The 25,457-nt window shown below is 35.0% G+C and overlaps 4 protein-coding genes across 11 annotated transcripts; 2 read left to right on the top strand and 2 right to left on the bottom strand.

Moving 5' to 3' along the window:
- Positions 1-354: 354 nt before the first annotated feature.
- On the top strand, positions 355-2,347 carry LOC130798568 (auxin-induced protein 22D). The gene is made up of 2 exons (XM_057661607.1): positions 355-1,239; positions 1,627-2,347. Exons 1-2 carry the CDS (start codon positions 1,019-1,021, stop codon positions 2,000-2,002), a joined length of 597 nt encoding a protein of 198 aa, XP_057517590.1. The 5' UTR covers positions 355-1,018; the 3' UTR covers positions 2,003-2,347.
- A 2,425-nt stretch (positions 2,348-4,772) lies between these two features.
- Positions 4,773-10,319, top strand: LOC130798566 (NADH dehydrogenase [ubiquinone] flavoprotein 2, mitochondrial). The gene is made up of 10 exons (XM_057661606.1): positions 4,773-4,947; positions 5,043-5,075; positions 5,195-5,260; positions 7,283-7,399; positions 8,088-8,165; positions 8,254-8,359; positions 8,459-8,505; positions 8,597-8,674; positions 8,771-8,836; positions 9,914-10,319. Exons 1-10 carry the CDS (start codon positions 4,882-4,884, stop codon positions 10,019-10,021), a joined length of 765 nt encoding a protein of 254 aa, XP_057517589.1. The 5' UTR covers positions 4,773-4,881; the 3' UTR covers positions 10,022-10,319.
- A 1,642-nt stretch (positions 10,320-11,961) lies between these two features.
- Positions 11,962-16,213, bottom strand: LOC130798565 (transcription factor UNE12-like). Its single transcript, XM_057661605.1, has 6 exons — positions 15,633-16,213; positions 14,914-15,033; positions 14,352-14,417; positions 13,559-13,624; positions 12,869-12,946; positions 11,962-12,716 (listed from the first exon to the last, which is right to left on the bottom strand). The coding sequence occupies exons 1-6, from the start codon at positions 15,972-15,974 to the stop codon at positions 12,486-12,488; spliced, it is 903 nt and encodes a 300-aa protein (XP_057517588.1). The 5' UTR covers positions 15,975-16,213; the 3' UTR covers positions 11,962-12,485.
- A 1,587-nt stretch (positions 16,214-17,800) lies between these two features.
- LOC130798564 (uncharacterized) lies at positions 17,801-24,926 on the bottom strand. 8 transcript variants are annotated; one of them, XR_009039076.1, is made up of 9 exons: positions 24,654-24,866; positions 23,772-23,884; positions 23,546-23,667; positions 22,658-22,793; positions 22,439-22,566; positions 22,156-22,354; positions 21,912-22,055; positions 19,681-19,805; positions 17,801-18,382 (listed from the first exon to the last, which is right to left on the bottom strand). XR_009039076.1 is itself a non-coding variant. In XM_057661601.1 (8 exons), exons 2-7 carry the CDS (start codon positions 23,830-23,832, stop codon positions 21,946-21,948), a joined length of 756 nt encoding a protein of 251 aa, XP_057517584.1. In that variant the 5' UTR covers positions 23,833-23,884; positions 24,654-24,926; the 3' UTR covers positions 17,801-18,382; positions 21,912-21,945. The 8 variants fall into 8 exon arrangements, 5 of the variants coding, with proteins under 5 accessions (XP_057517584.1, XP_057517585.1, XP_057517583.1 ...); XR_009039073.1 differs by having other exon boundaries at positions 19,674-22,055; positions 24,654-24,865; XR_009039075.1 differs by having other exon boundaries at positions 19,681-22,055; positions 24,654-24,865.
- Between the last annotated feature and the right edge of the window lie 531 nt (positions 24,927-25,457).

Raw genomic sequence — 25,457 nt, 5'->3', positions numbered from 1 at the left:
AGATGAGATTAACCGTTTAAAAAATATTATATTCTAAATTGACATTTAACATACAACTACATATCATCTATTACTTCATCACCTTGACCAAAATAGTAATTTTCAATGAAACTTAATTTTGGCAATATGGTCCACAGTCTTCTAGACTAATTGGTTGTTCTTTGTCCCTCTATTGTCCCCTCACCACAATGCAATGTCCCAACACCCATTAGTTGTTTTCTATATTTATGCCCATAAACAAAGGTAAACCCATAAGAAAACTCCTTTAACACCTAACCATAAACTATCCCCCACAACACTAAAAATCATACCTAAGACTTAGCTTAGAGTTTAAGATCAGGGGCGGATCCAAGATTATAGGGCTCTATTTACTTTTAAATATTTAAAAATTTAAGATTTTTTGTCAATCGTTAATAGTAAAAAATAAGGATCGAAATTTTCTTAAACATCTAACATTGGTAGGTTTTGAACTTCTAACTAACAATAGCACAAAAAAGCATGTCACCAACTGAATTATACATAACTGATACACCACAAGGAGTCTGTTAATACATGAGAACTTGTTTTCTGGAGGATTTGGACAGGCGTATACCTTAAATGGGCATATTATGCGTATCCTCACCAATCCTTTTAATCAGACGGTCCACACGAGGCGCGTGGCCCAAGAACCGCGTCTCAGGAATAATTTCTTTGTATGTGTGGACGGCCAATAAATATTAATTCTCTGTTTATACACACAGAAAGCAGAATAAATACTGACTTAGATGTATGTTTTATTCTGTCTCCTTTACTTAATCAATCTCATTTTATATAATAGTATAAAACTCACCTTCCTATCTCATCAACTTAACTCAAATCATTCTATTCCCATTCATAATCTCTCAAGCTTTGAATTAGCCTAAGAAATTATTCTCTGTATCATCATCATCATCATCATCATCATCATCTACAAATTGAAAATATTGATCTGATCAAACTGTTCATCACACAAGGTTTTAGATTTGGTTTAAGATAAAGTATGGCAAGATCAGAGAGTTATGAAAATGATCTTCATCTTGAAGCTACTGAGCTTAGATTAGGATTACCAGGGAGCAAAGAACCTGAGAATCAATCATTATCTAATAATGTTGCTAGAAATAATAAGAGATCATCACCTGATCAAATCCCTGAGGATTCTTCATCAACTAACAATTCAAGTGTTTCTGATGCTAGAAATCAAGATTGCCCTCCTCCTTCCAAGTAAGTAATTCATCTATCTTGTCTCAGAAACCAACTCAACCAAAATCTTATAACTAAGGCTTATATACTCTAACACGATCCCTCTCACTAGAACCCTTTGGACTAGAAGTGTGGATAACACACCCCCTCACACACTAGAGTCTTTTGGGCCAGAAGTGTGATGCAACTCATACCCTCCTTATATCTCATAATATTCCACTTTAAATGAAGGGTGATAACGAAATTGAATCTGACCCCTTGTTAAGCTGGCTCTAATACCAACTCAACCAAAAGCTTAAGTTTATAGTTGAAATTTTAAAATATGTTATATATTGAGATGATTGCTAACAAAGATTATAAAAAAGTTGAGAGAAAACTTACATTTTGTTGTATGTATGAAAATTGCAGGGCACAGATAGTTGGGTGGCCACCAATCAGAAATTACAGGAAGAATAACCTGCAGTCTAAGAAAAGTGAAGCTGATGCATCTGGAATGTATGTGAAAGTAAGTATGGATGGAGCACCATACTTAAGGAAGATTGATTTGAATGTGTATCAGAGTTATGAACAGTTGTTAAAGGCCTTGGAAAGTATGTTCAAGGTGTGTATTGGAAAGTATTCTGAGAGAGATGGATACAATGGATCCGATTTCGCCCCGACTTATGAAGATAAAGATGGGGATTGGATGTTGGTTGGAGATGTTCCGTGGGAGATGTTCATCACATCTTGTAAAAGGCTTAGGATCATGAAGTCTTCAGAAGCTAAAGGACTTGGGTGTCTGTGAATATAAGGATCTGTTTGGCAAATGGTTTGTTGGTTGAGCTTTTAGCTGAAAGTATTGACTGATTTGCTAATTGTTTAAGTCGACCGTTAAAGCACAAATTCGTGTCAGAAGTGTGTAACTCAACATAGAACAGAAGATAATCAAATCAATGTGGGAAAAGAAAGTGTCTCTTAAAAGGGTTTAGGAACACATAGAAAATTTCTTTCCTTTTTTTGTTTATTTTACATTTCTAATTTTGTTCTTGGATGGTTTTTGAGTTTTTCATTCTGGGTTTTGGAAGAAACTGATATTAATAGTCAAAACCTGTACTGTTTTATACTTTGGATATATTATGTATTTTCATGAGATTCAATTGTACAAATACAAAAATTAGATATGACACTGAAAAAATAGAGCCAAAAGTAACAATAACATTGTCGACAAGATATAATATACTCTTTTCCTTGTTTCTATGAGAGTATTTCTTCAGATATCCTCAGTATTTGCTTTCATATACAAGATATAACAGTATGCATCATCTAAATAAACAAATTTTATCCATACTACTATCCTGAACTGGTCACTCTGCAAGATCCTACATCATCTCAGTAATTGTGATAATATGGGTTATATCTTCATTTAATGTCCCAAGGTGGGTTTTGCTATATGTTTGATTGTTTTTGTTATTGGGCTTAAAATCAGTCCATATCTAATTAGATTCAGTTTTTCTAGAGTCCTATTCTAATTAGGGTTTTCATGTGGTTTCATATATAAACCCCTTTTCAACCTATTAATTGTATTATGTATTCGACTTTTTTCATGTATATTAATAAAATTTGATGTAGCTAGCACATTATTATTAAATCATGTAAACTCTGTAATTATATTTTTTGACATATGTGTATCTTTCATACTTCTGTCGTAACTATAATTGTTAGACAAATGCAAAGAAGTGAAAAACAAACGATCAAAATACATAATATCGTATCAACATAGTTCGCTAATAATTAAATAGAGTTTTGAAGAGTTAAGCCTAAGGCTAAGGAGTATGTATAGACTGGTTTCAGATCAACAACTCAGACCTATGAAAGCATGATCTGAGTTCATAGAGAACGGTACACCACACACTAGAGAGTGGGTGGCATGCCCTCGTCGTGGACCACGAACTAGTATATTGTATGAGCCACCAGGAATACCATGCTTAGTGCTGCTGGCAGCATGATACATTTTGCCTGTTTTCAATTGTCCAACTAAAACCTAGCTACATGATAATAATTATTGTGGATTAGCATTAAACTTGAGTCAAAATCAAGAGCGAATTCAGGATTCTAGTCAAAAGTGAGTCAAACACTCACCTTGCTCTACATGTATGCTGAACCAATTCAACTACTATTTTTATGTGCTATATGTTACTGTCAAGGAACCAACTCAATCAAAAACTTAGGCTGATGGTTGAGGCTCCAAGATAAAGCCCCTTCATATCTGATGCTAAATATTCCACTTTAAAGAGAATTGAGCCTGTAACCTATTGTCACAATGGCTTCTGATGCCATATTAAGGATCCATTAGGCTCTAGAATATGTTATATATTCTAACAGTTACACAATTCAATAACAATAGAAGATTCAATTAAATGACCCAAAGCATGACCTAGCAGGTTCGCACCTAAATTCAATGAATTAAGAATGTAAACCATTGTTAGGTTAGTTATAATGTTTTGTAAGGCATTTTAACCATCTACCAGCAATCCAGCATGCTATGCATGCCATGAGTTAGACTTATGTCATCATTTTACTCTATAGGAAAGATGGACTCATCAGGAAACAAAAGAAAATAGTTATAAATAGTCACATGCTAGCTACCAAAAAAGGCAGCAAGCATGCAAGTTGAATGGGGACATAATATTACATATTTTGATGAAGAAAAGCCTAAATGACTGCAAATCAAAACAAGATCTGAATACAATTAAGAGTAATTTTGGGGTTGACCCTTCTTGTTTGGTACTTTGTTCACAAGGTGCCCAACTTTAACCCCTTAAACATTGATGGTAGGAGTAATCATAAAAGCATTATGGAGAAAGGTACAGTGTATTTGTATATGTGAATGTGAGATATGTTAGTCAAACTTAGCCTTAGGCTAATACAAGCTAGAAGTAAGAAGCAAGCAATGACAGGGAATAATACAAGTTATTTTTAAGGCAACCAAAACCAATTTGTCAGGTTAATAATGGCTCCAATAGATGTTGCACCATTACATGATTCAAATTGTTGGTGCACTCTTCGCAATACATTGCATTGGTCATGTCGTAATAGACACGGTCATGTAGTAATGAGAGTGATGTTTATCATAAAATACATCACATATCAATCAAAAGAAAGATAGATATTTTGAACCGGCCCACACGCAATTCTTTTACACCTTTACACAGTAATATAGTCTCACTATGAGACTGTCTCGTATAGGTATTTGTGAAATTCAAAAAGTTATAATTCGAAATATTAATGTAAAACTTAAAAATTTATTAAATTTTAAAAAAGGATTGTGCAAACTGATATTCGGTCAAATAGGGTTCCATCAGATTTTTGAACAATTAGTCTTGTGAGAGACCGTCTGTTAATATAATTTATATTAGTTGAATTATTTTACAATAATTTTTAATTTTCAAGGAACAAAATTTCACAGGCCTAATCAATCAGAAGCCCAAATGTCCAAATCCATTCTAAAAGCCCATACTCTCACTTGGGCCCTCGGTCTAGAATTTGTGGCTGCCACACTCTCTGGGTCACCCTCTCTATTCGTGGTCATCAGTAGACCAAAAATACAACTCTTCGTTTCTCTCTCTTCCCCAAATCTCCATTGTTGACGACTTAAAGCGCTTCAAGCTTCTCTCTCTTTCGAAAATGTTCGCTCGTCGGGCGGCACAACGTCTGTTGGAGATCCGTCAAGTTTTCCGTCAATCTCCTCAGGTAATCGGATATCTCATTTCTTTTTTCCGTCCTATTTGATGTTCCATTTGAGCGACATTTTAACGTCTTAGATGCTTTCTTCTCCTTAATCTCAGGCTTCTCGATCCTTCTCTACTGCTCTTAACTATGTGAGTTATTGATTCATCTTTGTTTTTCGTATTGTGCGTTTTCTTCAATTTCGGTGATTTTGCTTTTGGTATAATTAGGCTGAGGTAAACTTACTTTGTTTGATTTGATGAGTTTACAGCACCTTGATACCCCGGATAATAATCCTAACATCGAGTGGAAGTTCTCCAAATCAAATCAAGAGAAGGTGATTGATTAACTTTATTTTGTGTTAGAATTTTACTGTTTGCAGCTGATTCTGTAAGCTTTTGTTGTTCCGTTTGTTGAGATGATGATCAATTTCTGTAGAATGTATCATTTATATCTGGTTGACGTTTATTGATACTTATTGTGGTGTTGAATTGAAATTTTCTATTGTAAATTGTTGCTAAATTCATGAACAAGCTTAAAATTATTATAAAAATTAATGGGTACAAGATTTTTCTTTTTTAGAATTATGCCTTGGTCAAATTTAAGATGACACATTTGGAGTAATGAACCTTGATGTCTCAATTGAGATGATCTTTGTATTGTTGAGGTGTTCAGTGGCTAGAAAATTAAGAGCATACAAATGGTATTGGACCATAACCTTTTTTTCGCCAGTTGGATTCTAGGAAAATGCAAAAAGGGTCAAGTGATAAGAAAATGTTCTCGTATATGTAGTTAGCTGAGCCGGACATATAGTCGACCCCTATTTTTGGGTAAACGTTTGGGCATTGTTGTATATGCAGTAAGCTGAGCTTGACATGTATGTGATTTCGAAATCCATAGAGTGCATGAAACATAGCTTAAAACGGAAGATTCGTATGAGGTGATCAAGCTATTTTGAAATAGATATGGTTTGATCTTGTCTATTCAATGTATGCTAAGAGTGCAACGGGGTTGATGTCAGAGTTTGAGTTTTAGGAACTTAGTATGGAAGCTTAGGATCTTCTAACTTCTAGGGGAAGAATAGAAGGACCCTCTCGGATTGGATTGGAGATTCTCTTGTTCCTGGCTTGAGAAAGGTATATGTGATGAAACTTTATAAACTGGGAATTTAGCATCTTTTTGCTTTATCTTTAGGAAGGTAGTACAAAGTAGGCTGTCCTTTACGGATACTGCTTCGTAACTTAAACTTTCATGACTGCCATCATCTCTAGAACACAGCGCAAATTTGAGCTATCCCTGTATTAGTGTTAGAAAAACTTCAACTTCTATATATGACTATTGAACAACCCTTGGAGGGGCTGAAGGGGCTTTGTGGGGATAAAGGGGCTCGAAATTAGCATAAAATTCCATTAATTGTTAAGATAGAACCGTCACTTTAACATAACAGCAGAGTAACTCAATATCAACCTCTCGTACCCAAGCGATAATGGAGACTTTCCCCGAGATGAAGAAATTTTTTTGTACCAAATTGTCACGTGGTGAAAAGAATGAATTACTTGCTTTTGTCAGTCTAAGGCTAGCCCAAGATATATGGCGTGAGACTAATGGGAGTCCCAGATAACCTTTTCTTCCAGCATTCCTCACGAGTCCCCAAACCCAGTTCTATCATCGCTCCTTTCTCCAGCTAATGGCGGCTTCTTTATAGTGTGACATGGATCTTCCTTCTATCTCAGTGGCTGCGTATATAGAAGATAGAGCTTAATCTCTAGGTTAGGTGCGCATGATGAAGTAGTTTTTTCATTTAATCGATCTTTATATTGTTGATCTTGTTAATTATATGTACTTTTAGATTACTGTTTCTGAATTTTACTACTTGCATTTTGCAATTCTTTGTCCAGTTCCCTATTGCATAGTTAAACCTTAGTAGTATCTTGAACAAGCATCTATACATGGAAAATTTTTGGCTGATGTGTCATACTTCATCTACAATTGGCATGCCTTTTAAAATTGAATATTTTAATGCATCTTAGATTCTTAGCTTTAACATAGGATTATTGTTCTGTCAAATTGTTCCTCAGTATCTGCTCATTTACATTTGATTTATAGTACACTCTTAGTTGTTAGACTTAATGTTGATGAACACTTTATATTGTTAATTTTCAAAATGCGAGTAGTGAGAATGAGAGATTAGCATTGTAATTTTTTGCTAGTTGCTATCTTGAAATGAGATTATATGAAAGTATTGATTGTAGATGTTCTTATGCTAAATTTTTGGCAAGTCTTCAGAAAAGGATTTGTGATATTTGTGGTAATCAAGCTATATATCCGACCTCTTTCAAATTTTCCTCTATTTTTGTAGGTGAAGGAGATATTATCTCATTACCCATCCAACTACAAGCAGTCTGCTGTCATTCCTTTGTTGGATCTTGCTCAACAACAGCATGGCGGTTGGCTTACTGTTTCTTCAATGAATGAGGTATGGGGTATACTTAAATTATATTAATATATTTCTCTAGTATTTATTATAACCAAAAAGAGAAAGAAAAGTGTTCAATTGTTCATCTGAAAATTGAGCATCTTACATTTGAAAGTTGATAGGGACTAGGATTAATAGTTGTTAGATTTTAAGTTGTTTTTCCTAACTGTTTCTTTCTAAGTTGAAGCCACCGACATTTCTATTTGAGGTGTTAGAAATGCATTGGATATGAGTGGTACAAAGTAATTAGATGAGAAACTAGGCTGCTAATGAGGATTTTTTTAGTCAAGTTGCCATCGATCCTTTGTTTTTATTTAAGATAAAAAAAACATGATTTTTAGGATTGATGATAATTGAGGCTCTGATCATTAACCGAACCCCATTATAAATTAGTATTAATCCTTGTTGATTAATTTGCAAATTCATCAACTGTGTAACAGTATAAATAATACTACACATGTTTTTTACTTTCTGATAGGAATTGATATTTTACCAGGCTTTTCTGCAACCTCCTGGTTTATGACTAGGTGAATTCTTTATGTGCCTTTTTGGAAAGAATATCATTTTTTTTATGTGGAGTGGACAAACATAGAAGAGATTTGTTGGAATGAGTAATGTGTCTCTTTCGTTTGCACAAATTATTAAAACAGTAAATTTCCTTGAATATAATATGTTGAGACTTATGCAGGTGGCAAGGATAATTGAAGTTGCTCCTATCCGTGTATATGAGGTTGCAACTTTCTACTCGATGTTCAACCGGGCCAAGGTCTGATGTTCATGATTGATTCCCGATTACTTTTGTCTGATTTTTGCCTTGTATTCTCAGAGGTCAAAACCATTTTTATCAATTTCAGGTGGGAAAATATCATCTTTTGGTTTGTGGAACAACCCCTTGTATGATCCGTGGCTCACGAGATATTGAAGATGCTTTGTTGAAACACCTAGGGGTGAAGCGAAATGGTGAGTCAAGTGTAGTGATCCTTTTTCTTAACTATTTACACAAGGTTTTACAATGGAATTAGGACTGTGACATTGTTATCTTTTGTTTTGTGATCGCAGAGGTGACTAAGGATGGTTTATTCTCTGTTGGAGAAATGGAGTGCATGGTGAAACTACTGTCATTAACTACATGTTGCAGTTTTTTTTATTCTTTTAGGTCATCTTTTAAGCGTTACAGAAAATGTGTTGTATTGACAGGGATGCTGTGTGAATGCTCCTATGATTACTGTGGCTGATTACTCCAATGGGTCTGAAGGATATACCTACAATTACTATGTAAGCCTTGATTTATGTTATTGCATTTCTCACTCGCAGATTAAAATAGTTGGTTAAGAAATTTTTTCCATCGTCTGTGCTCTCTGTGAAATGCAGGAGGATGTTACTCCAAAACGCGTAGTGGAAATAGTTGAGATGTTGAGGAGGGGAGAGAAGCCTCCTGTAAGTCAACTAACTACTAAGCTATCATTTTGATGTTTCCTCGCAATCCTTTTTCCTGCCAAATTAGGGTTGTTTGGTAAATGGTTTTTTCATTGGCTTTTTGATTTGTCAAATAGGCACAGTGAAAAAAAGTGTTTGATAAATGGCACAACTAACAATTGGCTTTTGGCTTTTTATCCACTTTGCAACAGCTAACAATTAATTTTTACCGAACACCTTCATAAAAACAATTAGCTTATATAGATGGCTTATCAGCCAATGCTTTCACATGATCAAACCAACAGCCATGCCCGAAGTCGATTATGATGGACAATTACTAAATTGTTGATAATGACTTATTGTTCCATAAATCTGCCGTATGCAGCTGTGTGTAATCCTAACAATGAATGATACATAGATTCTGACATCATTAAATGACATGGAGATGTAAACCTAGCCAAGAAGTCAGTTTCCAAAAGAACAAATCACCATCTCAATAGGTTAGAGAAAAAGCTTAAAGGAGCTTCCTGGAGCCTCTCCAAAACATAAAGAAAGGATCTTCTAAAATTTTTCATCGTGGTCTAAATCAATTCTTGTATGTTCAATTATTTTGCATGATCATGATCAAGCTAGATAGTGTAAAGTACACGGCCATCATTTTTTAGTTCCCGATGCAGGATAACTAGATAGTAATTTCGATGCCTTTGGCAATATTACTGATAGTCAAGATGCCCCGCATTTTTTCACTGCCCCAAGACCTCTTCCTACTATTTTTGAATATGTAAACCCCAGTTTAGGGCCATCCAGTACAGTTCTCTTACCACTGGAAGGCAGGCTTTAATATTTAGACCTCATCTCACGACTAGTTTACAGCTGGTATTCTCTCATCAGCTGTTAGACGCGACAGATGCTAGGCTACTATAAATATGATATGCATTTTGGTATCAAAAGTACTTTCAATTGTCAAACCACTATCTGAAGCGATATTTCTTGCTGATCATTGTCTATTCATGGGTAAACTGACACTTGTCTTTGTGAGATTTTAAAGAGAAACAATATTATGTCTATTTAATTGCTTATTTTGATCATTTGTTTCAGCCGGGCACCCAAAATCCGAATCGTTGCAAGTCAGGTCCAGAAGGAGGAAATACAACATTGCTAGGAGAACCAAAGCCTCCTCCATGCAGGGATCTTGATGCTTGTTAATGTTTCTACTGGATGATGCTTCAAATAACTTGCTGTTTATTTCAATATCTCATACGCCCTCTGTTCTGCAAAGTTTGTAGCATTTTTGTTGTACTGGTGCTGTCGTTTTTCTCATCGCCAATGTCTTATTATTAACTTTCACTTTAGGTGACAGATTATTGTTTGGTTAAGGTCTTATTGGCCTACATGAGCCCTGTGACAGAAAGAACAGAATAATCTGTTTCTGGTATTCCATGTTGAAGATTAAGGTTTCCGTTAATAAGAATCGTATGAAGAGCTTCATGTGCTTCACCCTGCACTTGACTAGTTGACTTGGCAATATGTGTTGTATGATATTTTCTTATACTTGGTTGCCAATTGAATAACTTTGTGGAAGCAATTTCCAAAATCTAATGTTTATGTTGTGTTTATGAGTAAAAATATGAAAGACTTGAATTTTTACATGTTTACATAACCTATGTTCTTTGTATGAGCTTCAATTGATGATTTTCAAGAGAAGATGGGAGAGAGAGAGAGAGAGAGAGACAGGTTTTGATGATTAAGTAATGGTGCAGATCAACTCTAGTGAATTAGGAAAGCATAATTTCTTTTTCTTTTTCTTTTTCTCTTTTTTCCCTATTAATTCGCAACCACGTTGACTTAGTTGGTAATATGTCCAAATGTTGTGAGCAGAAAGCTATGTGAACTTGTTGACTCTATCTGAGAATAAGAACATAATTTCATTTATACTTTATAATGTTGATTCATCTCGTATGAGTCAAAAAAAAAAAAAATCATTGTTAAACTGCTGCCTTCGTTTTAATTGGTTTGTTACACTGTCTTCTCAAAGTTTGGGTTAAAGTGCGACTAATAAAATGAAACGATGAAACAAAGAGAGTAGTAGAAAATATTGAAGCTGTCATTTTTGAATGGAATGGTCTTGCGCGTACTTGCAAAGTTAGAATTGAAGCATTTCCCTAAAAAGAAAGTCGAGGATAGATGTCTCTTGAGTAACATGATACCATAAATAATGACATTCCCCCATTTTTTTTAATTGCATAGATTGAAGCCATTTACATCTGAGCTGAATCATATGAACACAATGATTAGGAAAACCGTGATTTTCTGAGGAAAAGAACAAGCAGCGCAACAAAGACCACATCATGAAGGCTATCTGCAGCCAAACAGCTATTTCAAGAGCTCAAGATGAGTATATTAGGCTCTTGGCCAGAAGTGATGGAAAATTTTCTACTCTGAGAACACACCCTATCCCCTAGATCACTCCATACACACGACAGTCCACAAGGTCCCTTTTTACACCACCGTGGTGGAGCGTAGAGCGTGGAGCATCCCAGATGATGCCAATTCACTGAGAACGGTTCTGAGCAGATGCACTTGAAGAACATCCATTTCCTTAGACAGTTAGACGGCTCCCTCACTCCCTCGAATCAACATCGCGGATGTTCCTCAAGAGTTCCTTTTCCACTGAGGCTAAATTCTGAGTTTTCCATCGCCCCTCCATCGAAACCCTATCTCCCAGTGCCTAGCTCTAATAAATCATAGCGTCATTATCACAGAAAATTCAATCACCTCCACTATACACAAGAAAACAAATGGAAAAAACTCAGTGCTTACGGAAAGCGACTCTACAGGATCCTCTAGTCTGCACTGTGCACACCTATCTAGACCCTTCTTTAGAGAGGTTGGTGGAAAAACCCAACAGCTACTTTTGGCAGCAAAATGTGGCAAGTCAAAACCCACCTAAACCTCAATGTCTCCAAATTATTCTACCATCTAATAATGAATTCAGAGGATAAAGAAGAAAAGGGGTTTCAAAAATTATCAACCTACTTTTTTAAACACAGGCCAACAACCCTTCCTAAATAAGTCCACAATTAAACATAATAAAAAAATGGTGGAAAAGAGACTATAAAACCATACAAGACAACCAAACATTATCCTTTCTAAAATCTGCACTTTTTTTCTTGATAAGAAAAATACATTACAAATTACAGAAAACATATGTACTGATCCATTCCTTCATCATGGTCCCACCACCCACTAACAGAGGAAAAAATTGACAACCCTCCACTAACACAAAATATTACATAAAGTGCTTTTGTCATACACCACTAACCACCATATAATTCAAAATTCAGAGAAAAGAAACTAAGAAGAAAAAAAGGAGACAAAGAGTGTATCAAGTGAAGCTTTGACAAATTCCCTTTTTCTTGCCTTAAACTCAATAAAGACTATGTTAGAGGCATGCTTCCAATTTTTTAGCCATTACATCAATCTCTATTCTTGAAAAAACCACTAAAGGAAATAAAGTTGGCACTATGAAAAATCTAACTTTATGAAGATGAGATGATCAAACGGATTTCTTTGGAAGGGTTGAATTTCGATATGGCAGGACCCATTATCAGATTAGCGAATTAAAATAAGAGAGCGGAAGGACTATGACCTTCTAATTATGACAGGAAGTTTATGAAGGTGGGTTTGACTCGGGCTTCACAAGTGATGACGCATCTGGCGGCTGAGTGTGGTAGATTGCCGATGCAAGTGAAATGGGCATGATGCAAAGTGCCTTGGATTGAAGGAATTGCATTGCAGCCCCAACATTCTCTTCCATGAGTTTTGCAACTTGTCTTTCAGTTCCATCATTAGACCATTTTTCCCACACAGGTTGACCTCGACCACCTTCCCCACCTTCTTCCTGTTGGGAAAAGAAAGCATAGTTGAAAATGACATTAATGGAATGTTCAAATGTATATCAAATCATCTAAGCTTAAATATATTGATCTTAATGGCTTTTCTTTTTCTTATACCACAAATGAGATGTTATCATATCAAAACACACTTATGTACCTCAAGAGATGATATTGGCATGTCCGTAACCAGTGGAACCACTGCACCAGCTCCGCCTAGTCTACTCATGCTCAAAACCTGTTAATTAATGGTAGACTATCACTTATTACAAATCACACCAGCATAACGCTCATATAATTGTGTGCAAGCTTCTCTGTGAAGTGAAGCGTGAAGAATCCTTGAACACTAGTCATACAGCCTATATTATGACAGCATTTAAATATGAGACTTAATCATAGTGTTTGGATTATATACCCTCATATTATATTGAGAGCCTATAGATAGGAAGTCATGATTAAAGTTCTAAAGTAAGAATTGGAAATCCATATTATGAAGCTATGATATAAAAAATGATGAAAAATCAAACTAGGAACATAGACATTATTCTCTTTGGCCTTTAGGGTAATTTTTATGAGTCCACGTGTCACTCATTTAAGCTGAATAAATGGAGCACTTATAGGATGCTTCCTGTGAAGGAAAAAGAGACCTGATAATAAACTTGAGATCTTAATACTAGTATTATACAGAGACAGAAAATGGTAAACAATTGAGCTATCTTCCGCGAGGGGATGGTTGCTTCAATCGGAGAAAGAGCAGTAAGCAAAAAGAATTCCTACAACGACAACATCCTAGAGCTTCTATCCCAAAAGATTTGGGCATAACGAAGTCCTAGCTGAAACAAAAGATTACCTTGACTTGCAACCTCAAAAACTTCACATAATCCACGATTTCATCGAGCATTGCAGCTCTATCCGTCTGCAAAAAAATTAATCAATAAAATATGCAAAGACGTTTTTGAGCAGTGGCAATTCATGCAGTTAAATCTAATACTCATGCTAGCGGCTTTTAAGCATAGCCTTCTGAAAGAAATACATATCAGTGTAGCTAAAAACAATACTCTTTAGTCGTTTCTAATCACTCACTAACCGTATGCCGTTGGGGATTATAGCTTTGGCAATTGTGTTGCCTTTGATCACTCACTGCCATTTGAAAGGAATAACAGCGAGTCTCCAAGCAATGGAACTATAAAGCTAAACACCTGATCAAAACAATGCAAAGCCTTCGAGTATAAAGGCCATGGGAGAAGCTGAAGACAAGAAACAACACCTAACCTGGTCATTGAAACGGATTATGGATATTCTGAGAAGGCTTGGATAAGGAAAAATGTCGATAGCATAGTTGCACATAAACCATTCAATATGGTCCTTATAGGCACAAAAATAACTGACCGAGAACAAAAGAACTTCTTTTATACACCTCTTTGGGCTGTTAATAACCATGAGGAGTTTACAGTAAATATATACAGACTCCTAATCATAAAATTTTGTAACACCGTTTATCAAGTACAATCTATATTATATTCACCATGTCAACAATGAAAGGTAAATGCATAATGAGTCATCCTCAAAGGACAAGAGGAAGATTTCATGATTTCAACAACAATATATAAAGGTCGTCTAAGAAAAACAGAAAGCAAACTAACCTTATTAACACTAGGAACAAGCTCTTGCAGTGCCCTAATTCTTTCAGCGATTCGCTCTCTACGCAACTGTTCATGGACAAAAAAGACATTTCACACAAATGAAAAGAAATACACGTTTCTTCCATCAAAGGTAGTTCGTATAACGTATCACTTGAGAATTCAAATTATATTACTCAAGAATTGAATCTCTTATCCTGGATAACTAGATGCATATATATATATATATATATATATATATATATATATATATATATATATATATATATATATATATATATTAGGCTAAATTCGTACAGAAACAGAAGGAAGCCTATGTAGAAACAAACATTCAGGAATTAAAGTGACATGAACATGATTCTATAACCACATGAATAAAGGTAACTTGGTGCACAAATTTCTGAGATGCAAACACTAGTCTTCAATGGATGGAAGAAAGAGTTACATTTTTTACTATTCCATTGGGATTCATGAGAAACAAAAGACATAAATCATAATCATATCCATAAATTTAGTTTTTACCCACTGCAAGGCTTTAAAATCTAACTACAAAAACGAATCTTACCCTCTCAGCAATACTGTGTGGATCAGTAGCCTGTCCTCGCCTCGCTCGGACCCTTGGACGAACTGCAGGTTGATATGGTGCAACAGGGACCGGATTCGACATTGGCTGGCCATGAAAAACCTAAAAACAATTCCATACACAGAAATTCCTAATTAAGATATAGCAACTTTAATTAAAATATGAAAAGGCACAATCCTTCTCACACCCACCAGCTGAACCAAACAATCAATATGGTCTATGTTTTGTCATAACTTAATCCAATATCAGATTCATGATTAATTCTTGTCCACTAATAAACCCCACAACACATACAATTCATACATCCTCTCCAATAAGAAAAATCCAAATCAACTAAACCAAAACATTAAAACCCCAAAAAAAGAACCATTGTAAAATAAACAATTCTGTGTTGTAACAAATAAATGGAAATAACACAAGTGGAAAATACTATTTTCATGCAAATTAATTGCATAATCTCCAACTAAGAAAATCTCTCAAAATCTCCAAATTATTTACTTATAGGACAAAAAATTCAACACCATGCAACAATTTAACTAGCCCAAATTCTAAATTAAGAAATTTCTCCCATTTATATCTAATGAAGAATCATATAAAACTTTAAATACTGGATATTTAATCCTAAAATTTCAATTCAATCACACTTTCTTCACACACTCAAAAAATTCGTTTAGAATATATTGCACTCTAAAACATCTTACATTCTTAGGAGCAGAATTAGCAGAAGCATCAAGAAGATGATGCTGAGGATCATCACGAAAACGTTTATTAGCACTGCTAGAACCTTCATGTTTAATAAACCCAGAAGTGGGTTTCCCCCCTTGGTCCAAACTCAACCCCAATGGAAACACAGGAGGCCCATGAAACCCACCTGGACCCGAATTCAACTGGAGCATCATTGGAGCTCCGGGACCCAAATTCACATCAGTTCCCGCCAAATTAAGGTCTCCACCTACTGCCGCAGCAGCTGCTGCTGCAAAATTCTGCATCTCTAGTAACTGTTCGAGAAAATCATGGTTTGGGTTATCTGGGTTATTCGCCATTGAAGTGAAATTTGAAGAAAAAAATTTTATGGGTTCTTTTTGCGAAGTAGTAATACAAATAGAAAGAGAAGAAATTATGGATTTTTGAGGAGTTTGGTGAACTTTTCTTTGTGCAAGGAAGCCCGCAGCTGTAAAGAAAAGAAACACAAAATTGGATGATTATGAACTTATGATAAAAGCGTTTCTAATTTTAATATGCTACGTGTTGTTTGGGACTTGTTTAGGATTATTTATAATATATACTTCATAATATATATATATATATATATAGAAGTATAATTATGTCAAACTTTTAGATTAAATATAATAAAATTTAGATTTTTTTTTTTTTTGAGTTTGTTACATATTATATAAAAAGCACTTTTTCATTCTTTTAAATTTGCTACTAAAAATAATATATTGTAAAAAAAAATATTATTTTTAGTAGCAAATTTAAATATAACCGAGGGAGTAGGTAGAGTTAATGGGAGAATAAGGCAAAAAGTGTAAATGAGTTGAAAAAAAGCTTGCATTTGAGGATGAAATTAGAAGCAAAGTGCGGTACATCTACCAAAATAGAAAATATATAAAAGATTAAACATAATAAAGGAGTTGTTAGTACTAATTGGATTGTCCATGCAATTTTGTAAGATGTGATGGTATGATATTTTTATCAATGAAATATTAAATTTTTTTCAAAAATTTAGTTGAGAAAAATATTTTCTCATTTCAAGTAATAAAAATTCCAATTTTGTGATTAAATATTTTAGTTACTTCTAAATTATTGTACAAGCTTATTCCCCTTTTCAGTGGATTGTCCTCAACCTTTATATGATGAGAGTTAGGTTTCAAGTGATGAAATAAATAAATAATCCAAATCCTAATATTATCAATTATGAACGAGGATGGGAAAGTCATTAGACCGCCCCGTGGGAATAGATAAGTGATTATTACTTATTTGTCCCACTTAATTATCTCAATTTTATTTTATTCTGTCATATTAAATTTATTATATTTTTATTTTTAGATATGACCTTATAACTTTTATTCTCTATATTTAATCTCTTATTTTTTAATATTTAACTAATTTTACTCATTAAATCTAATTTTTTATCTCAGTATCAAAAATCAATAAGATTAAATGGTTGGACACAAAAGTATTGTACATTATTGTTATTATTATTATTATTTAAGTATACAACTAGTGGAGTAGAAAAATGTAGTAGACTATGAGTATTATTTTAAAGAAGTTAGGCGTGAGGCAAATGGAAAAAAGAAAGGTAAACAAGTTGCAAAGCCAATCTAGTGCAGTGATTACTGACAAAAACACATCTCATCATTTTAGCTATTTACCTCTTGGCTTCATTTGTCCCCCAATATGCCCATATAATATCAACTCATTGTAAATTACTTTTAACGCTTGGCTGTTTATGGGTATGTCTTATGGCGTATTTTGGGTCTTTTATTTTTATTTATGTATTTTTTTTCAACTCTTTTCAAATTCGAATTATACAAGGTATAGAGATGATGATTGATGAGTAGCTAAGCATGGGTCTTCACTAAACTAAATCAGAGTATATATTTAAGAGGATAATAAAATACATGGTATGAGAGGAAGAAAAGACGATGGTACAATGGTATTGCCGTACCGGGAGTATGAAGGAAAGAGAAAATTATCATCTTATTATGGGATGAAGTATAAATACTAACCTTCAAAATGAGGAGACTGATTCCTTAATTCCTCCTTCTCCATCACTTTACAACCAATTGACAATAATTATCTCCTAATTTTATCCTCACATAAACCATATTTTCTTAGTTAGATTTGAATAACGGGCGTGATCTATAAAGGAAAAATCAAATATTATTTCCTCGCACATTGTAAAGCAAACAATTCCGGATGATGCTTTCAAAAAACAAAAAACTAGTTTCTTTCAGATTAAAGAGAAAAATGGTTGATGCCGGGTTCAATCAAAAGTACATTATCATATTAAACATCAGAGAATAGAAATCAATCTTTTGATGTTCAATGACGGCGAAAACCATGGTATGAGCCAGCAATGTTTGTACGAAATATCTCACCAACCCTAGATATTCTCCTGACGAACAATCTGAGGAGTTCAACTGACCGTGGGATCTGAGAATCGACAAGAAGATCATCATCATTCAAGGTTGAACTGCATGAATTAGGCTCGGGTCATTCAAAAACAGCAAGCATCAGCCAAGGCTGCACTTCCTGGTCCAGTTTTTCCTCAAGATGAGCCAAAGCCAGAGCAGGAGTTGCATGTAGCTGCAATACGTAGCTACAAGTGATTGTGTCAATTTATCAATGATATTGACCCAAAAGTCATGATTCTTCTGAGCCACCCCAAGTGATGGCTACTAACAGAGTCCTTGACCAAGATTTGGATATACAATCGCAAGAAAACCTGAAGAGGAAATAACAAATGTAAGAACATGGCCATGAAGGTATGCAACTTATCAGCTGAAAAAATAAATAAAAAGATTTCTGAGTTAATGTGAGGCAGAGGGGGATAAACAAGGAAAATTCCCGATTTCTCGCTTTGACAATCAGCTCGTGGGTGTCCTGTAGCACCTAACTCCTACATATTAACTCTTTCATATAGAAAAGCAATAATGGTTACAGCTACAAGGTTGTGTTTGATTTCCATGTTAATCAAAGCAGCCATTTTGTCCTCTGTGAGGATTTTAGAAGGCCTTAACTGCCGAAAGCGAGTCCTTGCACATCTCAACAACTCTTCATCGGCCAGATGTCTCCAACTACTAGTTAAATAGCATACAATTCAGCTTAGGTAACCAAATAAATGAAGATCGGGAGACAGGATTATTGTCTGGCTCCTGAGTACTCCTGACACAGTACCCTCAGCCACCCATAAGCCTTCACAACACAACACACTTCCACATGCCACTCTCCCTTGCCATCTGTGACCTTTGCCTTTTCACACATCCACCAAACCATCCCTCTTGCATCAGTAAGCTCTCAAAGCAACTCAGGGCAAGCTCCATCACTCATTACTTTAAATGTATACAAAAAATTCTTGTAGCAGCAGTCCACCTAGTAACAAATTCTATCACCTGGACCCTGGTGCAATTGAGTGAGGATCACACTTACTCCCAATTAGCAAAGATTACTTCCATAAATCCACATTCCGTGAACTAAAAAGTAGCTATGAACATGTACACTTTGTTTTATCCTTCCTATGTGTCCTTCTAAAATATTGACAGCCAACCCTTCATCTAATCACCCACCAAAATGTAGCCTAACCCTTCATATTTAATGCCAAGGTTGCCTCGCTTCAAAACTCCAACATTTTTAGCTATCTCCAAAGGATTATCAGCAGATTAAAATTGTTCCCACACATTTTTCACTTCAATGATTGCAAAAGTCCGTAACATTCGTCACTTTCTAAAAATATCGATTATTCTTGAACACATTATCACCAAGGATAGCTTACTAGACCTTAAAACTGGTCTATTGACTTGGGACAAAAATAAAAATGTGTCCAAAAGTCTAAACTTAAGGAAAGAATGAAGTGATTGCAAATCTATACTAAAGGAATTATGTACATCAAACATCATTGTCTCTGCTGTAGGTCCCCTTTCTAAACTACTGCTTCCTTTCACCCTAAACCAATCCAATCCCTTTTCCTCCATAAAAAAATAAAAAATATATATATATAAAAAAAAACAGATGCGCACATGTGACCTGCTCAGGATGGGGTGCAAGTTTTGATGCTTTAATTGAAGGGGCAAACATCTTGGTCTCAAGATAATTTCAAATCACTTTATTATCACTATGGCACCAAGCCACCAAGCCACCAACCCAGTTTTCTGCACCAACATGCAATTGTATTTCATAGCAAATTGTAATGTATTTATTTAATTTTCAAATGACTATTACAGCAAAGATAATCAATAAAGAGCATGATAGCATATTTCATTAGCATAGTACAAAAAACAAGGCCGCAAGTATCATATCGACCGAGTTGTAAAAGTTTTCAAGAAGTGCTACCCTTACCATAAAGGTGTAACAAAACACATTGTATCATATTGGCGAGTTATAAAAGGGTATCTCATTTTATTGACCCGAATTTATCGGTACGTCAACAGATCACCCCTATTACCGCATCACCTCTGCTATCACATAACCTTGATCCTTACTGAAAATTCGCATTTTTGCACTATGGTCTATGCTCATGAATTATGACCATTGTTACCAGGATCGAGGAACGATTCGGGTCGAGGAACGGGGTCGGGTACGTAATTCGCCATTTTCAAAAATATGGGGTTGGTACGAAAAAACTTTGGGTCGTGATCTTTATGGGTTGGGAACGTTATAGTTGGGATCGAGGAACATTTTGGGATCGGTTACCTTATGGATAAATAATTGTTTCAAAATGAGAGATAAAAAATAGAAATTATAAAAAAGAGATCAATATACAAGAATCAAAAATAAAATAATTAATAGCTAAGAATTATTACTATATGCTTCCTATAATGAAGGTGGGCATTGATGTACTTAAAGGTTAGTTGTACTCAAAAGCCCAAAAGACTCCTATAAATAAATAACATTTTTAAAAAAAGCCTTGGCCCAAAGGGAAAACCTTACACCTGTACTTAAAAAGTCCAAATCTTATTTCAGCTAAAAGGCCTAAAACCAAGGGCCATGGAAAAAAAACCTAATTCCAGCTGTGCCGCCTCCCACCTTCACTTTGTTCTTTCTTTCAAAAATTTAATCTTTTTTAAAACAACCTGGATTTCAAATTTTCTTCTGTAAAACTTCATCTTCTTTCAAGAGTTCTATCTAAAATGTTTATCTTCAACAAAGTAAAAAGCTTTCAAAAAAGGATTTGAAGATGAAAATGAAACAGAGAACATGCAAGGCGTATTAATCAAGCTTCAATGGGGGTCGATTAAAAAGGCGATCCAAAACACGTTTCCCAACGATCTAGGTCATCCTTGACCCGCGATTGGGGTCGATTGACCTGGATCGAGGTTCGCCGGCCAAACCAACGATCCTGGTAACACTGGTTATGACTTATGACATATAGTCTATGATTGATTGATGACCACCAACATACTCAAAAAAAACAAGAAACCATTTCATGCATTTATTATCAATGACAACCTTGAAGGGGTGAAAGTTGAAACTGTCTTAACAATGACCACATTCCTACTCATACAAGAACTTAACATTGACTAAACAATATCAACCAAATTCAAACTATCTCAAATGTTTTTTGTGCCGTTCTAGGCATTTTGTAGGCCCTAGGCAAAATAATAGATATGGGTCCTCCCTATAGAAGATCGATTCTGGTTTTTAATTAGTACTTAAAAAAAAATAGAGAAGAATCCCTTTATATTGAAATAAATTGTTTTCTTCATGACACATCTTTCTCCTCGCTCAAATGTGGCTTCTTCTTAAATAAATTTACTGTACACTCATGGATTACACTGAAATTAGGACCCTATGAATGTTGGGCCCTGGGCAGCGGCACTCCTTGCCTACCCTCAGGAACGGCCCTTATTTTTTTGTGCAGGTGCCTGTAACAAGATTCTCAAGTAAGAGTAATTTGTAAAGGCAAAAAGAAAGAAATAACCCATCACAGTTCACAAGACAGCCAATCATTGAAACTGGAGCTTTGTTCATTTATTCGTCACCAAGTTTTACACCAAGGAAAAGCCTATTGAAAGAAGCAATCAGCACAAGTGCAATCTTACTTTTTTGTGAGATCTAATACTCTAGCAATAGGATATGATTCACTAATCTCCTTGCGAAACAGATAAAAAAAGAAGCAAATTATGGTCGATTTTGGGTTATTTTAGGGTTATTTTAAGTGAATCGCGAATTCAAAAAGCGAATTAACTAGCAAATTATATTACACTGATCTTGATTCTTGACTGAGCAAATAGATTAAAGAAGAAAAAGAACTTCACCATATAAAAAGAATTATTTTTACTGCTATGTGCATCATTCATGTTTGATCAGATTTTCTGGCTTGGAAAAAAATTCTTTGGCATTTCGCGCAACTTCTGCCTCTAACACTGCTTCTAATATTATGTCAGAACCAGTTGCATCACCTGAGACCATGGCACACAAGTCAGCCTATGACGAATCAACTAATAAATTACCAATATCCATGTGCACACAAGTGATTTTTCTAATGGCTTCAAGTTATACCTTTACGAACTGGAAGTAAACCTGCACTTTCAGCTGATACTGGAAGGACTGACAGAAGGCCAGGTGTGTCATCAACTGTGTTCGCACTCAAACTACGATCCATTGTATCAGCTTTGAGGGCTGGTGATTCTGCCAACTTAGCAAAAGCAGCTGCTTGGCTATACAAGTTGGAAGTTCCAGAAGCTGGCGAGACATGCTCCTGGAGATTAATATCAAAATGAATTTGTCATTCTACACTCATTAAGTTGCATATTTACACTCATAATTTGCTTATCTATTAAACCTTAAACGTGCTTGTCTCTGTCTTAAACTCGTGCAACCTTTGTTGGCTTTGTTGATGCTGGTCCTGATGTCCCTTAGTCACAGTGCTCTTTTCATTAATATTTGAAGGCTTGGCATTCACAGTAGCCCCTGGAAAGTCATATAATAATTTACAATCAAATGGCATGATAAGAGTTGGAATGAAGATAAACGATATAACTATTACTATAATATATTACACCTGCATCAGTGTCATTCTGATCAGGATTATCCATCAGCCTTTGCGTCAATAGACCAGGGTTCATAATGGATATGCTACGAATTTCATAACGAATAGCATCTAGTTGAGCCATCGTATCTTGCAATTCTTTATTAACCTGGAAAATCAAGTTGGATTGAACATATTAGAGCACTAGAAGTCTGGAAGGCATCCAGACTCCCTAAGGAACACTGGCCAACCACACAAAGAAAGAAGCATTCATAAGTATCAAGAGATGTTGGCAGTTGGCATATTGCCCCAGTAAAAGAAATGCCAGTGTTGCTAACTTGTTAGCAAAATGAAAACTTTCACTCAAACACACATATGAAGCATACAGAGGTTACAACAGGCAAACATCTAATCAATACAAAGTCCAACCCGCCCCCACATCTCACCCCCGACCCCAACACACATAAATGATTCAGACCATTGTAGAAGGAAGCAACATTACAAGCACAATCAACTCAGAGCCTCAATAATGTATGAATGAATATGAGCAAAGGACCTGCCCAAAAAGTTCACGGGCAATTTTTAACAAATAAATTTCATATTTCACCAGGTCACTTAAATCAATTCGGCGAAAAACTGTCTCAATTGCTTTTAGAATGTTGTTCAAGACCCAAATTATCTAGGCAGACTCAGCTCATGTTTTGCCAAGTCTAATTAAGTAACAATCAGAAATTATTACTTACAATGGATCAAATTGAACATTTGAATTAGAAGGAATCACCCAGTACATAAAAAAAATCAATATGCTAGTTCACAAGCAAGAACCCTACATGAAAGTCCAAACAATTAACCTATAAAAAACAACAAGAATCCAATAAAACATATCATTACATATGTTTAAGTAGCCATAAATGGAGAGACCTGACGGAACTGAGTTTGTTGCATGACATTATCAAATTGTCCACGAGCCAATTGAACATAACCAATAGCTCGCCCTGCTAATCGACCAGCTGTTCTTGCTATGATTGGAAGATCCTTAGGCCCTGATGAATTTTTCAATTAATTAAAGTAACATTGAATAATGAGGCTCAACTCACAAGATGAAAGCAATTAAAATATCAATCTCATTAAATGTACGGACACAAACCAATAAGGGCAGCAGTGGCTCCAAGAATAAGAAAAATTTCTCCATATGACAATCCCAACATAATTTTGAAGTCGAAGCCGTAGCTTTTTTTGGTAGAACTCACTATAATGATTCTGCAAAAAAAGCCTTACAAATAAGCAAAACCTTGTTTAACAAGGCCACACATGTGGGTTTGACCAAGCAGTTTCACTTGACTCGGTAGAGAGACTCAACATACGTATTTTTATGTGAATGATTGTGTTTGTCTTTTTAATACGTGATAGTTAATATAAGCACAAATATGTATTTAACATCTCAAGAGATGTGAAATTCTAAAAATGAAGAAGTATATTCCTAAGATATGATACACATGATGACGGATAACAACCATTCTTGTGTTAGCAAAGCTTCTTAGAAAACCTCCAATTTGTATCAAGTGCATGGCCGACCCATTCTCTTCAGTTAGATTATATTTAGTTTGTGGTTTCAAGAGCTCGTATTCATTCACAAGGATTCACGCAAGGATCAAGACTCAAGACAAGTGGTTGCATCTGATTTTTCCTTGACCATAATCAAATGTTCACGGCCAAGGTTAAAAAGATTCACTCTGGTCATTGTGTTGGTACTAAATTCAACAAATTCAACAAAGTACACCCATAAAGAATCAACCTTTAACATCTAAATTCAACAAATTGTAAACTCAACTACATCACCTAATTCGTCCAATTAAAGAAACCACAAAGCAAACATTCATACACTAACAAAATATCAGAAACCAACTACAAGATACTGCTCTAATCCAGTCAATTAGTCATTGATCTTAAGCTACAATTTTCCGTAAATTATTCTCGGCCTTAAACCCTAAAAACCAAAATTTAAAGAAGAGAGAAAAGTAGGGCTTACCTTACCTTCTTTAAGTTACACAGGTCGTATTGTAGACATTGCCGGCATCTTCTCCGGAAAGGTGAGATGCTGCTGCGGCCGTAGCACCGAGATTCTTGTCTGGTACTTCCGATCGACTCCGTCAAATCTATGTAGAAATAGAATAATACACCCTTTTTTTCTTGAGATAATAGAATAATAATACTCCCTATTACCCGTATTTCTGATTTTAAATGACGGCCCTCTTTTCGCCTCAAATTACTTTATGGGTTTAAGGAAATTTACTTTAAAAAAAAAGTGTTTTGATTAATAATTTTTCAGTCAACTTATAATGAATATAGCTTGTTAAAGATTAATTGACATTGAGCTTGATTTAAGTACAATCAAGCTTTCGAATTGTTTGGTAATTGATATAATCTTACAATTTAATAATTTTGTCGTAGAATGACAAGTGACATTCTTACAGTCATTTGACATATATACTAAACTTTTTAAATCTTAAATTTTGACGTGATATTCATATATTAAATTCCATCCAAAAATGGTATTATTTGAAAAAATTATACTAGAACAATGTGGTGCTTATTAAACTATCACCACTTTTATTTTTAGGCACACCAATACACCATATAGATATAGGATTTGATTGGCAAGTTTAACCAGATTAGATCAATCTAAATAAGCATATTTGATCCTGAATTTAGGCTTACATGCTAGGTGGAGTCGAACCTCCAATCTAATTAGCGGCAAGCTAATTAGCACTAGTGTTTCTTAAACATAAGGTACTAGTAGTATATAGAATACTTCTTTGTTTTTTGTTTTTTT

The sequence above is a fragment of the Amaranthus tricolor genome, chromosome 13 (assembly GCF_026212465.1).
Source record: "Amaranthus tricolor cultivar Red isolate AtriRed21 chromosome 13, ASM2621246v1, whole genome shotgun sequence".
Taxonomy (NCBI): domain Eukaryota; kingdom Viridiplantae; phylum Streptophyta; class Magnoliopsida; order Caryophyllales; family Amaranthaceae; genus Amaranthus; species Amaranthus tricolor.
The sequence above is the reverse complement of the archived record's forward strand: the minus strand, read 5'-3'. Positions and strand labels throughout refer to the sequence as shown.